General features: G+C 40.6%; 2 protein-coding genes across 2 annotated transcripts in view; both read left to right on the forward strand.

Moving 5' to 3' along the window:
- Window positions 1-1,158: 1,158 nt before the first annotated feature.
- LOC134652342 (pre-mRNA-splicing factor ATP-dependent RNA helicase PRP16-like) lies at window positions 1,159-15,149 on the forward strand. The gene is made up of 11 exons (XM_063507513.1): window positions 1,159-1,630; window positions 1,876-2,187; window positions 2,778-2,978; window positions 5,278-5,372; window positions 6,225-6,427; window positions 6,685-6,783; window positions 7,874-8,003; window positions 9,769-9,858; window positions 11,353-11,499; window positions 12,158-12,310; window positions 14,926-15,149. Exons 1-11 carry the CDS (start codon window positions 1,308-1,310, stop codon window positions 15,147-15,149), a joined length of 1,977 nt encoding a protein of 658 aa, XP_063363583.1. The 5' UTR covers window positions 1,159-1,307.
- A 59-nt stretch (window positions 15,150-15,208) lies between these two features.
- The window catches only part of LOC134652131 (pre-mRNA-splicing factor ATP-dependent RNA helicase PRP16), a 122,969-nt gene continuing 121,395 nt past the window's right edge, over window positions 15,209-16,782 (forward strand). Inside the window, exon 1 of the mRNA XM_063507299.1 lies at window positions 15,209-15,325. Within this exon, the coding sequence (XP_063363369.1) occupies window positions 15,266-15,325 (60 nt within the window). The 5' untranslated portion in view covers window positions 15,209-15,265. The remainder of the gene's footprint in view (window positions 15,326-16,782) is intronic.

Here is a 16,782-nt window from a genome sequence, read left to right on the forward strand (position 1 = left end):
TGATGAAGTGGAACTGCTGATGATGCTCATAACGGAACTCTTCAACGACGCATAGCTCGCATTTGGCGGTTTGTCCTTTTCGTTATGTTTGTTAAGCAAGTTAGGTTTTTAGGCACATTTATGTCAATATCAAGTCCTGAACATGGTATCCATGAGGAATCGAGGGAACTTCTCAAATCTTAAAGGCATCCGTATAGAATTTTATATAATTTCATCAGAAAATCAAGCATTTACATTAAAAACTGTGGCATTTGATGAAGTGGAACTGCTGATGATGATCAGAACAGAACTCCTCAACGACGCATAGTACACGTTTTGTGATTTTCAATTTCGATTTTGACTTGGATTGGGCCCCGGACTCCGGACTCGGACCCGTACTCGGACTCGGACCCAGACCCGGACCTTGACCCGGAAAACCACTATGATACCTAAACTAAATCAACCACTATGATTACCATAAAATGTATACATATTACCAAATAAAGTATAAGCACCGTTAAGTGGGTTAGGCTAGTAGTTAGAGAAGTCGGTTTTTTTCTATTAAAGATTATCTACTGTCAAGATCGGGTTTACTACGGGAGTGCGACACACGCTTGTGCGCAGTATTGTTAGTGCGACGTATGATTAGGCGATGCACGACTATACGATGTGCCGTTTGAGCGAATCATCGTTTGTGCGAAATATTCGCATTTTAACCGTGGTCGCACTTATTTTTTTACAGTCCCACCGCACTAAGTGTTTCTTTTCCAAAAACATTTCCTTCACAACTGAACTAAACTGAAGATAATATCACAGTAAATAAAGAAACTTCCATTTTTGAAATGGAAAATTTACATCTAGGTATTATATTATATCCCTACAAAGATAAAAAAAGTTTCCGTTTTTTTGTCATTTGGGGATTTATAGCTGATCAAGCAAATTTTGTCAGTAAAAAAAGGCGAGAAATTCAAATTTTCTATGGGACGATTATCTCTTCGCGCCTACATTATTCAAATTTGCCGCCTTTTTCTACTGACAAGATCTGGTTGACCAAGTATATATACATTATGCTCCGTGTGATAATTTTTTATATAATTTGAATGCATCCGTTTTTTTTTTATTATGGCAATTCATTAGCAGGTGTCAACGTTGACAGCTGTCAGTCGACTCAAACGTCAAACGCGTCAAACCAAGTTTGCGTGTCTTTCTTCCGCGCTTATTTATTTGTATTTTTGTACCGTAACCTGATAGTTAAATATCAATCGAGCGATGTAATTCTCCTTTGCCCAATTTTCATAAATTATTGTGTTCGATAAAAACATCTCAAGATGTCGGACAGCGAAGAAAACCTTCATCGTTTAGAGGGCACATCTGGCGATGCTATTGGCGGCTTAATCATCAAAAAGAAGGACACACCAGCTGATTTCCAGTTTGTAAGGCCTTCGTTGCTAGGTCTAGATAAGCTAGCAGCAGCTAAACGGAAGCAAAACAGGCTAATATCCTTCCAACAAGATGAAAATGAAGAGGATGACAAACCTGCTACTTCTGGTGTAAAAGAACGTAAATATAGGAAACATAATGAGGAAACTCCGACGTACACTGGTGGTATCTCAGAGGCAGCCGTGTTAAGGCAATTAGAACGAACACAAAGGTACATAACGATATTTTTTTGTTTTCTTTGAGGTTATATTGTTTGTTTTTGTGGTGCAATGCAATATTTTTTTGCGAAATTCAATTTTTTTAAGGGCTTAACCTAAATTCGTTAAATTTATTGATAACATTACAACAGATTTTAGTTTGCATATAGTATAATATGTATTTCAAAGGCATTACATGATACTTAAACATTTAAAATTATTAGTGTAAACTGTAATTCTTTATTATTGCTTGTTACAGAAAAGAAAAAGAGGCGAAAGAGAAAGGGGTCCACAACTCCACTCAAGAGGAGAAAAAGTCTCGCTCAAAAGATGAAGATGATTTATACTACCGTCACCGCTATGATCGCCGCGACCGTGACAAAGATGATAGAAGAGACCGAGATAGAAGGAAAGATGATGGGCGAGACAGGAATAGAGATAGTGAGAGGAGAAGCTACGATAGAAGTGATAGAAGTGACAGGAGGGATAGAGACAGTGAAAGGAGTAACAGAGATAGCTCTAGGAGGAGCTACTATGAGCCGCGGTTCAAAGACGAACCTAGGACTCCAAAGTAAATATTAGTATTTTATATATAACTATACATATTTAAATAAGGAAACAGTTAAAAATAAGATGAAACCAATTACGCTTTTGGTCTGAATGGAATAAATAAATTAACCTGCAGCCCAAATGCCTAAAAAAACCTTCTATTCCAGGGGTCGCCAATTAGTTTCTTCATGGGTCCGTTTTTTAAAATAAAATGACCATAGCGGTCTGTTTCTACTGGAGTTTATTAATAGGTAAAAAAATAATACAGGAGCGCAATCTGCCATTTGGTGACACCTGTTCTATTCCATTGAGTTAGCATCTTTTATTCAAACCAAATAAATTTAATTTGTCTTTCTAGGTTTTGGCCTGCTGTGTTTAAACTGCTGCTTATGGAAAAAAAATCACTCCAAATAAAATTTCAGTGGTTGTGGCTTTCCATGTGCATAAGGACCTTTCCACCAGAAAAGTGTCCTTATGAGTGCACCCATGCAAAGCCACATTTAGAAATCTAGAATCCATTTTCAGTTTTATCAGACATATTAAAGTATTTGGAATATTCATATTCAATTTCCTGTATTTAGCACTTCTTAAATTTTCCCAATTTAATTTCAGCTTGAAAGTCCTGAAGCCCCCTGAAAGCACAGCCTGGGACGATGATGATGACGACAGGGCGCCTCCGCGCAAGTCCACCTGGGACTTCCCGACACCCAAGCCGAGAGAACTGGGTCCGAGCTCCGAGAGATCCCAGCGGAGACCTATGAGGGATTATAAGGGACGGCCTTATGAGAATACTCCTAGAGCCACTCCTCACAAGTAAGTACTCTTATTTGTTGGTTCTGAAGGGTTAAGTTCTTTGTGACTCTGTTTTTACACGACTCAATCATTTCCATACATCAAAAATCATTTGCATTTATATGTGTGCACGGCACGTCTGTACACGCGTCATTGTGTATGTGTGGGTAAGTCGCTTTACTGAGAGTACGCCAGAAGTCCGCCAGATTCATGTCGCGGGGCGAGATCGTTTTTGGAAGTTAAAAAAAAAAACCTTAATTTTGAAACTTTCAGGTCCTGTATTTTTGTATCATTTCCATATTTTATTTTAATATCCACATTATTGTGATAAATTGCTTGTTTGCTATCTATTTTACTAGATTTTGTTATAAAATTCAACATGTGTCATCATCCCTATACTATAACTTATTCTGTGACACTGTTTTATATAATTAATTAGAATAATTAGATCATCAACCAATTAGTAACACATATTGGGAAGTTATGTCGTAACGTGGAGGGAGGTGTTATTTAATAACCATAGAATTAATATGACTAGAACAACTGTCAATATTCAAAAGTGGGCCCAAAAATGAAATGCAAGTGTGTGCGTAAATTGTCTATGTGAGAAAAAAAATAGTGATGTCATGTTACAACATATTAATAATCTGTCGATGTTTGATTGCTTTATCGACTACTTTTTCAAATGTGTTATTTTAAACGTTAAAATTCTACGACTTTATGATGTATAAATAACACTTGCACTGCGTGTGCTATCAAAATCGTTGCAGACTTATCTTAATGCAACTCTTACTGTGTTGGAAAGTGAAGTTTAAATTTACCGCTAAACATGAGCACCTTCAATAAGGTATAACAATCGTTATTATTTGAAGTCGGTTATAAAAGCTAATATCTTAATGATGTCTTGTGAAGAAATAATTACATAGCTATTAATATACTGACAAGTTATCGATACTGTCATATGAACATTTTGTCAAGCCCTAGCGTAAAGTAACAGGTTATGTTTTTACACAAAATATTTTAAATTATAGACTAATATGATAAAATATTAGCAAACAAAGGAAGAAAAACTTATAATGAACTTTATAAACCGGCTTCTTACACTTTTTACGCTGTTAATTTGACAAAATATCGTTATGAAAATTTCGCTCGGAATATGATAAATCCTCTCAAATGAGTATTTGCTTGGATTATTTGGCACTGTAACACTGAAATCCAACACACTACAATACACCATCTTCACTGAATTACTTTATTTAATACTTTTCGTCCTAATCCGTGTATATTTTTCAATTTGAAAATTACCGTGATACGCTCTTGGCCGTCCGCGGCCGTCGTCAAAGTCAAAAGTGGTTACGTTTTCTCATTGGTAGTCTGACTTTTTCGCACTCATGGGATGTTCATATACGTGATGGCTTCCCTTTCGCACACTTCAGCTGTCTGTCAAGCGCGAGCGGGAATTGTATGTCTGTGTTAATAACAGAAACCTTTTGTCTGGCTTAGGGCAGAAAAGACACTAAGCCACAGAATTTATCCCTGTCTAGGTCTGAATATTGATTGATTCTGTCAAGTTTTAATGTTACACAATCTAGTTTTCAAGCAACTATAAAAATTATATTTGGGGATTATCTTACAAAAAATCAACCTAGTCTGCAATGTCCGCAATGGGATTGGCCGGTCGAAGTATTTAGCAGATGGCGCCATCATAGCTTGGTGTCAATCCCTAGAATTATGTCAAATTTTTGTTTTTTTAATGCCCTGGATGCCAGTTCTGTAAGCCAAGTCTCATAGAAAAAGGGGGAAGCTATGATGGCGCCATCTATGCAAACCTGTGACAGTTGCCAACCCCATTGGTTGTATTATGGGTACGATGTACATGTGAAGTACTTAAGCACATAGTTAAATGCATATTAGGGATTAATATTAGAGATGTCACGAATATTCGGCAACTATTCGGTATTCGGCCTATTCGGCCACATTGCCGAATATTCGGTATTCGGCCGAATGTTGCCTACTATCCGACCCTTTTTTTAAGCATTTGTTGATTATGAAATATTTTATTTTTGTCATGGGTCTGATTTGATTGACTCTTAACTACATTAATTAGTTCTGTGTTACAAAAAATATATCTTAGCAAACGTTTTGCTTTGTTGGCGAACAGTTTTCATAATAATTGTGACTCGCAATGTTCGCATTTCATGCCGAATGTTCGGTCGCCGAATATTCGGTATTCGGCCGAGAGAGTGGCCGAATATTCGGTATTCGGCCAATACTACTATTCGGGGCATCTCTAATTAATATAGTTGTATCTTGTTTATAGATGGGTGAGCTCTCGCCGAGGCATGGATGTCGATGATCCTGATTGGCAAGAGGCGGAGAAGAAACTAGATCGGGAATGGTATAACATGGGAGAAGGTATGTTGCATTTGACTCTGTACTTTTGTCAAGAAAACTCGAGCTTGTGGGTGGTGACCCTGAGTCAGATTTCATCGGACTTAATCCCGTACCTATTCAAGTTTTAAGATTTACCTCCGACGTTTCGAGGACGGCGTTGTCCCCGTGGTCTCTGAAAAGACTGGCTAATGTTGACATCAACATCTTCTAACCGCGCGAGTTTTTCGAACTACCCGCACTTGATCTTGTTTATCAGCTTGAACGTTTTGCGTACTAGGGATGTCACTCTGTCGACACACAACACTAACGATATTCGATTTTTCGACTCTCGATATTCGTTTACGCTTACATATTTACTAATGACTGGATTCTATGTGGATGCGATCTTGAAACCCTCATCCCGATTGAAATTACAATGTTTTTTTATTTCAATGGCTTTTTAATTTTTTAATGTGCAAAAATCGTGAAAGTTTAAACTAGGCTTTATCCTCTAGCCGCCCATACGTCAAACCTTGTCAAGCAAAATGAAATTTTATTCTGTCAACACAAAGTTCAAATTAGAATGGAACAGGAGACCTTTTTATAGGTGTCTGGGCGGCCGGCTAGAGGTTATTGGGATTGGTCCGATTTCTTCACAATGTTCTTCTAGTGTCTTATACCTACTTATTTACATTTTCACAAGTGGCATGTACAAAGTTTCAGAACCTTAACCCTTCTAACGCCTTGTCCCGTATACGTCACAGACAATTTTAACTTTAATTTACAATTTCATGGGTATTCATTCAGCTCAGGGGTTAAAACATTTTTAATTTGTAATAAACAGAACTGACTTTTACTTTTTTATCAATAACATTTTCCAATTTCCCTCGGCAGGCGAAACAGACGAATCGGACCCATTCGCCGGCACCAGCTCCGAATACATAGCCAAGAAAGAAGAACAAATTGAAAAGAGACGCAACCGCAAAGTGTCCGCCCAGCGGCAGCAGAGCGACAGAGACAACGAGCTGTGGGAGCGGAACAGAATGTTAACTAGCGGCGTAGTACATGCTGTTAATGTTAACAGTGACATGGACGAGGTACGATCATTTACTGGGTCGATATGATCCGGTACAGTCTCTAAGCGCCCGCTATACTCTTCATTTACGGGGTCAATTTGACCCGGTATACTACCTACTGCAATTATTCCTCAACCCCCCATATATCTAGAGATTCCGTTAATTAATTTAACTTATTTACAACACAAGCCTTCTGGAGCTTACTGTGGGACTCAGTCAATCTGTGTAAGAATGTCCTATAATATTTTTTTTTTATATTTTTTTTTGTTTGTTGACAGGAAAGCGTAGATCGAGTCCATCTGCTCGTTCACAACATCGTGCCGCCCTTCCTTGACGGTCGGATCGTTTTCACCAAACAGCCTGAACCTGTCATACCGGTATGTTTAAAAATATCTATTGTTTTTTGTTTCTTCTTAAAGTAAAGTAACTCCTGAATAATCACGACCATTACCGATAAAAGTTGCATTGAAATTTCTGAAATTTCACCGAATCCAGATCACCAAACGGCCTGAACCTGTCATACTCATACCGGTAGGTTTAAGAAACATCTATTGTTTTTTTACTTTTTTCATTTCTTCTTAGAGTAACGTATCTCCTGATTAATTACGACCATTACCGATAAAAGTTGCATTGAAATTTCTGAAATCCAGAAAACTTTATACGACATTTAGTTTTATATCTAAATATGACCAGGACTACAACGTTGAAGTCCCTTGGGTTTCTTCAAGGGCCTTGTACAAATTCTAAAAAAACTATCTTAACTTCGTTTTCAACTAATGTGACCCAATGACCAACTGGCGTATCGTACACATAGCCAAGACCGTCGATGATCTACTAGCTTCATACCTAAACTTGCTACTATCTGCTAGTTTCATGTCTTCCGGAGCCTTAGCTCCAGAGGTATAAGCTCCGAATAATCAAATAATAAATAGTTGTAACAAGTGGTGAACGACGTTGGTCACACATACTGTAAATAGTGTTAAAAATACTTTATAAGCCTTTCTTGTAGTGACTGTTTGTTTACCTAAATTAAAACAAAAAACAACGGGTTGCACTCAGGGAGTGCCGGCAGAAGTGAAAACTCAATGACTAGTGCAAAATGCACTATGTATAATTGAGGTTAACACCATCTAGCGTTAGCGTTAATCACTTGAAACCCCTAAGCACATCACTGTTAGTATTCGAGTTACATTAATACCAGTTCGAGTGAAACTCACTAGATGGCATTTAAATCAATAAAGAAAAACTCTATTGTTGTAACAGTTTTTCATGTAATGTCATTGAGTTTTTCTTTACTGATTTAAATGCCATTTAAATGAGTGGCCATCTAAATCTTACGGTCTCGTGATTACGGTCGTATCGTCTTACGCTGTCTCGAGTTTAACATTTTTTCCCCATCACAAAAAGTGCACAGCGCCGCTAAAGAAGTTTTCACTTCAAAAAAAAAACTTGTCAATCCATTTGCAGGTGAAAGACCCTACGTCGGACATGGCGCTGAACGCGCGTAAAGGCTCGGCGCTGGTGAAGGCTTTTAGGCTGGAGAAGGAAAGGCGTAAGGCTCAGAAGAAGCACTGGAAACTTGAGGGCACTAAACTTGGTAACTATTTCAATATTTCATGTAATTCGTAAGAACTGAATTGCTTAATTTTTTTAACTATTACATTCATTACCTATTAGATTAGTCTTTCGCTTTAGCGCTGGTGGCCTAGCGGTAAGAGCGTGCGACTTTCAATCCGGAGGTCGCGGGTTCGAACCCCGGCTCGTACCAATGAGTTTTTCGAACTTATGTACGAATAATCATTTCATATTCACCAGTCGCTTTTCGGTGAAGGAAAACATCGTGAGGAAACCGGACTAATCCCAACAAGGCCTAGTTTACCCTCCAGGTTGGAAGGTCAGATGGCAGCCGCTTTCGTAAAACCTAGTGCCTACGCCAATTACTGGGATTAGTTGCCAAGCGGACCCCAGGCTCCCATGAGCCGTGGCAAAATGCCGGGACAACGCGAGGAAGATGATGACCTATTAGATTAGTCTTTACTTAACCTTCAACTTACGAATTACGAATCCGGCTACCACGTGACAGGCATAGCCTAGTGTGGGCCCACAGGACATTAATAATTGTTAATAAGGTTTTTTCTTTTAAATAAATATTATTCTTATTCTTATCCTAGAACGTTACACGTTTTGGATAATCTAACTTTACAAGGTATATAATATTTAAAACCTTCGCGTTTTGAACACATATTAACTCACATTTATAGACGGGTCTAACGCGAAATTTATTCAATTACCTTTATTTACCGACGTTTCGACACAGGTTTCACTGGTCGTGGTCGCGGCCAACTGATGCCCCAGCAAAATGTCAAAACAGAGATTTGTGCAACTACCCGACGAAAAGTGTATGAAACTACACACACTTTTTCATACACTTTTCGTCGGGTAGTTGCACAAATCTCTGTTTTGACATTTTGCTGGGGCATCAGATGGCCGCGACCACGACCAGTGAAACCTGTGTCGAAACGTCGGTAAATAAAGGTAATTGAATAAATTTCGCGTTAGACCCGTCTATAAATGTGTGTTAATATGTTTACAAGGTATTTTTTAGAGTACAAAAATACACTGTGGCAGCTATGTTACTGGTGACAAAGAAGCGAGTTAGGGCTCATTTAGACGGCGCGCGAACTCGTATATGATTTTAGTTACATTGCGGTCCATTGGGCTTACATCAATTCAGTTGACCGATCAAACAACGCAATGTAATGAAACTCGCATGCGAATTCTCGCACCGTCTAAATGAGCTTATGATCGACTATTTTCTCGTGCATAAAACGTACGTGAATTTAAAAATGTAGATGCGAATTTATATTTATTGTTGATCGCTGGCTGTCAACACTTGAATTCTAAAAATAATTTGCCTGCCAAATAACAAAAATCGCTCATCGCTACTTGCTTATTCTTGAGAAAGAATAAAAACCGGCCAAGTGCGAGTCGGACTCGCGCACGGAGGGTTCCGCACCATCAACAAAAAATAGAGCAAAGCAAGCAAAAAAACGGTCACCCATCCAAGTACTGACCCCGCCCGACGTTGCTTAACTTCGGTCAAAAATCACGTTTGTTGTATGGGAGCCCCACTTAAATCTTTATTTTATTCTGTTTTTAGTATTTGTTGTTATAGCGGCAACAGAAATACATCATCTGTGAAAATTTCAACTGTCTAGCTATCACGGTTCGTGAGATACAGCCTGGTGACAGACGGACGGACGGACAGCGGAGTCTTAGTAATAGGGTCCCGTTTTTACCCTTTGGGTACGGAACCCTAAAAAAATGCATTCTTGAATAATTATGACACATTTTGTTTACAGGGAACATCATGGGTATCCAAAAGAAGGAAGATGAACCAGAGGACGGGCCCACGAAGGAGGCCTACAAGTACGCCGATCATGTCGACAGCGGTGAGTTATTTCATCTAAATATAGGGCGTATGGGCCAACACACATACCTACGATACGACGTATCGTGGGACGACGCGACGTCGTCTCACGTTGCGACGTCGTGTAACGTCGCGACGTCGTGTCGTAGTAACCTACGACGTCGTATCGTGGGCACTATATAGGTTATTATAGGTTATAGGTTTTCGTGGGCTTGGTTTCCGCAACTCGACGTCATATTATTGCGCCTATTTTGCGTGATGGGTTGGCGGCACTATTCTTGCCAACCCAATTCTACCAAGAAGCCTAGCAGACCCTTGACGTTGCATGGCATGGGCATTCTAGAATGACGTGGGCGGCTGTCTCATCTGCCTCCATCGTGGGCACTATACGATGTCGTATAACTTTGCGACGTCGTGTCGTATAAACCTACGACGTAAACTGTAAGTAAACTTTCTGCAACTTCTTTCGAGGTAATAGCAGCAGAAAAAGAACACGTTTGTTGCAATCTATCGTATCTTTTGATTAACTGCTATAGTTTTTTTTTACATTTTGTACGTCAGGCCGTAAATCGTATTATTAAACCAGCTATTAGAATACGATTTAGCACATAATACGATTGTGTCGTTTTTGTATTAATGTGATGGGTAACGATGTCGTAACGTTACACGACGTCGCAACGTGTGACGACGTCGCGTCGTCCCACGTTACGACGTCATATCGTGGGTATGTGTGTGGGCCCTTTTATACGTTTCGGCCCAGTGATCTAAAAGACACCGGTGCTAAAAAAACGCTGGGGCAGCGTAAGCGCATTAACGTGACTTATGCGCCGCGTTTTTATCCCCCGACCTGTGTAGTCGCGTATATAAGATCGATATAATTATCTACTTTTTGCCATTTGAACCTATTTCACTCTCGAACTATTGGCGCTCTCTTTCTTCGTTCGAGTACTAAATAAAATTTCTCCCGTTTAATGGATCACTTTCAAATCAGCCCTTGGTTAACAATATATACCAACCACTATGCTATAGGTATAAGTTAATTCACGAATGCTGTCGTGGATTTTATGTAAGAATTTTTACAATACAAATTGTTTTAACTCTTATGAATCTACTTATATAACTAATACCAAAAATTGAAATAGAGGCGTATTGTCAAAGTAAATTTACTGCCATCTTTCGATCCATGATTAAAACTTTTAGAACCCCATTTGACTTTGTTCCTTATTCTTTCACTGATATGTGTTAAAGTTCTTAAATATCAAAAAGTATAGGTCAAAGATATGGCGCCATAACCTTTGGCCTACACTCGGTAGATGGCGTTTATTTCAATATGTAACAAATTAACACATATCAGTGAAAGAACAAGGGTCAAATTCAAATGGCGTTCTAACAGTTTGAATGTTTTGTCAATAGATGGCAGTAAATGTACGGAGACTACATAATTTACCATGACAGTAACTCTCTATTCACTCTATTCTCTTTGCCTATACCAACAACCAACATTTTCTTTTTTTAGAAAATAAAGACGCTAAAGAGCCGGAATCCAAGTCTTCATTCGTTAGGAACAAGACCATACAGGAGCAGAGAAGGTTCTTACCAGCGTTCGCCGTGAGAGAGGAGTTGATGCAAGTTATACGGGAGAATAATGTAGTTATTATAGTCGGTAAGATACTGGTTTTCTAATTTTTCTATACAAATACAGTACCGGAACCGGGAATTCCCGGAATTCGCCATGTATGTACCGTACCGGGAGCATTCCCTTTCAATCAATAAGTTTTATTCATATATATGGTCGCTAGCGCGTTTACTCTAATCATAGAGTAATATAAATAAAGAAAGAGTGGTAACTCCATACATCAGTTTTCTTGCGCGAGTTATTTCGTAGTCGACATCTAGCGTCAAGTAGTGGAATTATCACTACCGCTACTTGACATCAGATGTCACAAGTGTCGCTACTGACGAAAAATGGACTGCTAAACAATTTACAACTAATATTATAAACGAAAGGACTTGAAAATAGAGCTCCGGTGCATCCGGTTATAATATTCGCTGAAAATTGTTAATCATTAAAGTTTTACTTTGCCGCGACATCTATTGTCAACTAGCAGAACTGATAATGTCCGCTACTTGACGCTAGATGTCGACTACGAAATAACTCGCGTTTTGGTACGAAAATTCACCCCACTATTTCTTTACTTATATTTCTCTATGCTCTAATTTCATCGTGTAGGCTTTCTTTGGTATTTAATTCTCTTTATTAAAACAAAATGTTACTGAATTAAACGCCCGTCTAAATCATAGTCATTTTTAAATGTCTCCAGGTGAAACCGGCAGTGGCAAAACAACCCAACTGACCCAGTACCTCCACGAAGAGGGGTACAGTCGACTCGGCATGATCGGGTGCACGCAACCCCGTAGAGTAGCAGCCATGTCCGTCGCAAAACGAGTCTCTGACGAGATGGACACCAAGCTGGGTAAGACACCCTGTAACCTAATACCTCCACGAAGAGGGGTACAGTCGCCTTGGGATGATCGGGTGCACGCAACCCCGTAGAGTAGCAGCCATGTCCGTCGCAAAACGGGTCTCTGACGAGATGGACACCAAGCTGGGTAAGACACCCTGTAACCTAATACCTCCACGAAGAGGGGTACAGTCGCCTTGGGATGATCGGGTGCACACAACCCCGTAGGGTTGCAGCCATGTCCGTCGCAAAACGAGTCTCTGACGAGATGAACACCAAGCTGGGTAAGTTACACCCTGTAACCTAATACCTCCACGAAGAGGGGTATAGTCGCCTTGGGATGATCGGGTGCACGCAACCCCGTAGAGTAGCAGCCATGTCCGTCGCTAAACGAGTCTCTGACGAGATGGACACCAAGCTGGGTAAGTTACACCCTGTAACCTAATACCTCCACGATGAGGGGTACAGTCGCCTTGGCATGATCGGGTGCACGCAACCCCGTAGAGTTGCAGCCATGTCCGTCGCTAAACGAGTCTCTGACGAGATGGACACCAAGCTGGGTAAGACACCCTGTAACCTAATACCTCCACGAAGAGGGGTATAGTCGCCTTGGGATGATCGGGTGCACGCAACCCCGTAGAGTAGCAGCCATGTCCGTCGCTAAACGAGTCTCTGACGAGATGGACACCAAGCTGGGTAAGTTACACCCTGTAACCTAATACCTCCACGATGAGGGGTACAGTCGCCTTGGCATGATCGGGTGCACGCAACCCCGTAGAGTTGCAGCCATGTCCGTCGCTAAACGAGTCTCTGACGAGATGGACACCAAGCTGGGTAAGACACCCTGTAACCTAATACCTCCACGAAGAGGGGTATAGTCGCCTTGGGATGATCGGGTGCACGCAACCCCGTAGAGTAGCAGCCATGTCCGTCGCTAAACGAGTCTCTGACGAGATGGACACCAAGCTGGGTAAGTTACACCCTGTAACCTAATACCTCCACGATGAGGGGTACAGTCGCCTTGGCATGATCGGGTGCACGCAACCCCGTAGAGTTGCAGCCATGTCCGTCGCTAAACGAGTCTCTGACGAGATGGACACCAAGCTGGGTAAGACACCCTGTAACCTAATACCTCCACGAAGAGGGGTATAGTCGCCTTGGGATGATCGGGTGCACGCAACCCCGTAGAGTAGCAGCCATGTCCGTCGCTAAACGAGTCTCTGACGAGATGGACACCAAGCTGGGTAAGTTACACCCTGTAACCTAATACCTCCACGAAAAGGGGTACAGTCGCCTTGGGATGATCGGGTGCACGCAACCGCGTAGAGTCGCAGCCATGTCCGTCGCTAAACGAGTCTCTGACGAGATGAAAACCAAGCTGGGTAAGACACCCTGTAACCTAATACCTCCACGAAGAGGGGTACAGTCGCCTTGGGATGATCGGGTGCACGCAACCGCGTAGAGTCGCAGCCATGTCCGTCGCTAAACGAGTCTCTGACGATATGAACACCAAGCTGGGTAAGACACCCTGTAACCTAATACCTCCACGAAGAGGGGTATTTTTGCCTTGGGATGATCGGGTGCACGCAACCCCGTAGAGTTGCAGCCATGTCCGTCGCTAAACGAGTCTCTGACGATATGAACACCAAGCTGGGTAAGTTACACCCTGTAACCTAATACCTCCACGAAGAGGGGTATAGTGGACTCGGCATGATCGGGTGCACGCAACCCCGTAGAGTTGCAGCCATGTCCGTCGCAAAACGAGTCTCTGACGAGATGGACACCAAGCTGGGTAAGTTATACCCTGTAAAAAAAACCGGCCAAGTGCGAGTCGGACTCGCGTTCCAAGGGTTCCGTACATTAAGTCCGACTCACAATAGGATATTTGACAATTTTTTAAGAATGGTATAAGTCGATCAGGTTTGTTTTGAGGATCAAATGTCTGTTTGGGACCCATTGTCTTAAAGCAATACAAAAGTCACAAATGATGGTCAAAGTCTGGCCCCCTTTACTGACGAAACGCGTCATAGAAAATGGCAATACATCGTGACGTCATCATGTAACGTTAGAAGCCGTTTCAATGTATGGAAAACAAGGAAATTGCGATTTTGTCGGTGAAATATTGCGTTTATGTACTCGTATATGGTTGCTATACAATTTTTTTTTCATAAAATGTAAGTAACCTAGTATTTTCGGAGATCGGGGGGAATGGTCGGGCAGACAGACAGACAGACAGACAGACGCACAAGTGATCCTATAAGAGTTCCGTTTTTTCCGTTTTGACGTACGGAACCCTAAAAAGGGTTTTAAAAGCTATACAGGGTCATTTTTGGACCGTTAGCCATATTGTGCGAGGTGATTAGGTAGGTCATACTCAACTTTTTCTATGGGACCAACACCGAAATCCCAAAAAAAAAATTGGCTTTCCCATAGAAAACGTCGACGTCCACTCGACCAAAATGTATGAAACGGCCAAAAAAATTTTTGTGATTTCGGAGTTGGTCCTATAGAAAAAGTTGTTCAGTATCTACCTAATCATCTCGCACAATATGGCTAACGGTCCAAAAATGACCCTGTTAAGACATTACTTATGATCATTAATAAATAAACAAACCTTCCGCCCACAGGAGACGAAGTCGGCTACGCAATCCGCTTCGAAGACTGCACTTCACCAAACACCGTCATCAAATACATGACCGACGGCATATTACTACGTGAAGGCCTGCGCGAACCAGACTTGGACAACTACTGTGCCATCATTATGGACGAGGCCCACGAGAGGTCGCTGTCTACGGACATGCTCTTCGGCCTATTGAGAGAGGTAAGTTATAATTACAGCGCCATCTGTTGACAATATATGGAACTATAAATAATTTTCTGGGGGGATGTCGCTATGAAATAATGGACGGTATATTACTGCGAGAATTTCTACGCGAACCAGACTTGGACAACTACTGTGCCATCATTATGGACGAGGCCCACGAGAGGTCGCTGTCTACGGACATGCTCTTCGGCCTGTTGAGAGAGGTAAGTGATCATTACAGCGCCATCTGTTGACAATATATGGAACTATAATTAATTTTCTGGGGGATGTCGCTATGAAATAACTGACGGTATATTACTGCGAGAATTTCTACGCGAACCAGACTTGGACAATTACTGTGCCATCATTATGGACGAGGCCCACGAGAGGTCGCTGTACGGACATGCTCTTCGGCCTGTTGATAGGTAAGTGATATTTACAGCGCCATCTGTTGAGAATAATTGGCACTTCGTGAGCAAAGGGAAATTTATTCTAAAACAGAAACTTTCGCGTTTGATGTCTCACAGGTCTCACTAAATTAGTTGATTCACAGTTCATACTTTAGACTGTTACCTACTGCAATTAATGATAGATGAAACTCTTACGAGCGGTCTGCAGTATCAGCAATCTGAATCTTTTAGTGATTAATAAATTTTACTTATTAGCGCCATCTAATCAAAACAAGGTGCACTTTTTATTTAGAAGAGAAATCCGACCGCTTATTCCACCTGTCCAATATCTTCGTCCAATGTGTATTTGCGTCTCACATTTTTCTTAGTGAGAGAGTGAGACGCAATGCACATTGGACCAAGAAATTGGACAGGTGTTATCCTTTTACAATGCCATCTTTTATCTTCTTATCAAAACGCTTACCCACTCCATAGCAGTTCGCGTTGTTGTCGTAACTTTCTCGTTGCCAACTAGATGTCGCTAGCGTCGTATTCTTAAAAATAATTGCTGAAAACCGGTGTAAAAACTATTCGATAAGACCAATTATTTTCAACATTTCTTGCTCGAGCATACAAGACTAATTATTCTTTCTTAATTCATTAATTTGATTGATATACTTCGATTATAATACGCAATGAAACTCATGACCTTTGATTTGACCTTTACGCCTGAATAGATGTTTTGTCATCGGCGTTGAGGTTAGGATAGGTTAATGAAGGTGAATTTCATATTCTACCAATTAGGGTTAGGTTATATGAGTTCGTCCTGCTCCTGGGCACAGGTTTCTTCTTATGAAAGAGAGGGAAAGGAGATAATTATACTTAGGTTAGGTTATTTCTACCACAAGTCAAAGTGTGTGTGTATGTAGATTACATATTTAAGGGAAATCTTGCTACGTGATAGGTGGTCAGATTGATTTGAAAACTAAACAATTTGAATGACAATAATACAACACAAAATAGTAAAACTTGTATACTTATTTATGTTTACTCGATTACGGCAAAGCAAAAGGAGGATTATGATTTTGACCGCTATGTATGTATATGGTTATGTTATGTATGTATGTTCATCTGTTTTATCATAACTTCTAAAGGACCTACTCATTATAATTAACTTATTATCTGGTTGAGTGCTTGGCACGTTGAAAATTGGTGATGGGGTTAGGGCATAAGTAATACAAAATAGTATCTTGTACTTATTTATTTATAAAAATGCTTCATTATAAATAGGA

This window comes from Cydia amplana, chromosome 11 (genome assembly GCF_948474715.1).
Source record: "Cydia amplana chromosome 11, ilCydAmpl1.1, whole genome shotgun sequence".
Lineage (NCBI taxonomy): Eukaryota > Metazoa > Arthropoda > Insecta > Lepidoptera > Tortricidae > Cydia > Cydia amplana.

What these genes read in the sequence shown, in the direction of transcription:
- LOC134652342 (XM_063507513.1), top strand. Translation starts at nt 1,308, where the DNA reads ATGTCGGACAGCGAAGAAAACCTTCATCGTTTAGAGGGCACATCTGGC. An exon ending in GACGAACCTAGGACTCCAAA is followed by an intron (nt 2,188 to 2,777) that starts GTAAATATTAGT and finishes ATTTAATTTCAG; the next exon opens with CTTGAAAGTCCTGAAGCCCC. An exon ending in AGCCTGAACCTGTCATACCG is followed by an intron (nt 6,784 to 7,873) that starts GTATGTTTAAAA and finishes ATCCATTTGCAG; the next exon opens with GTGAAAGACCCTACGTCGGA.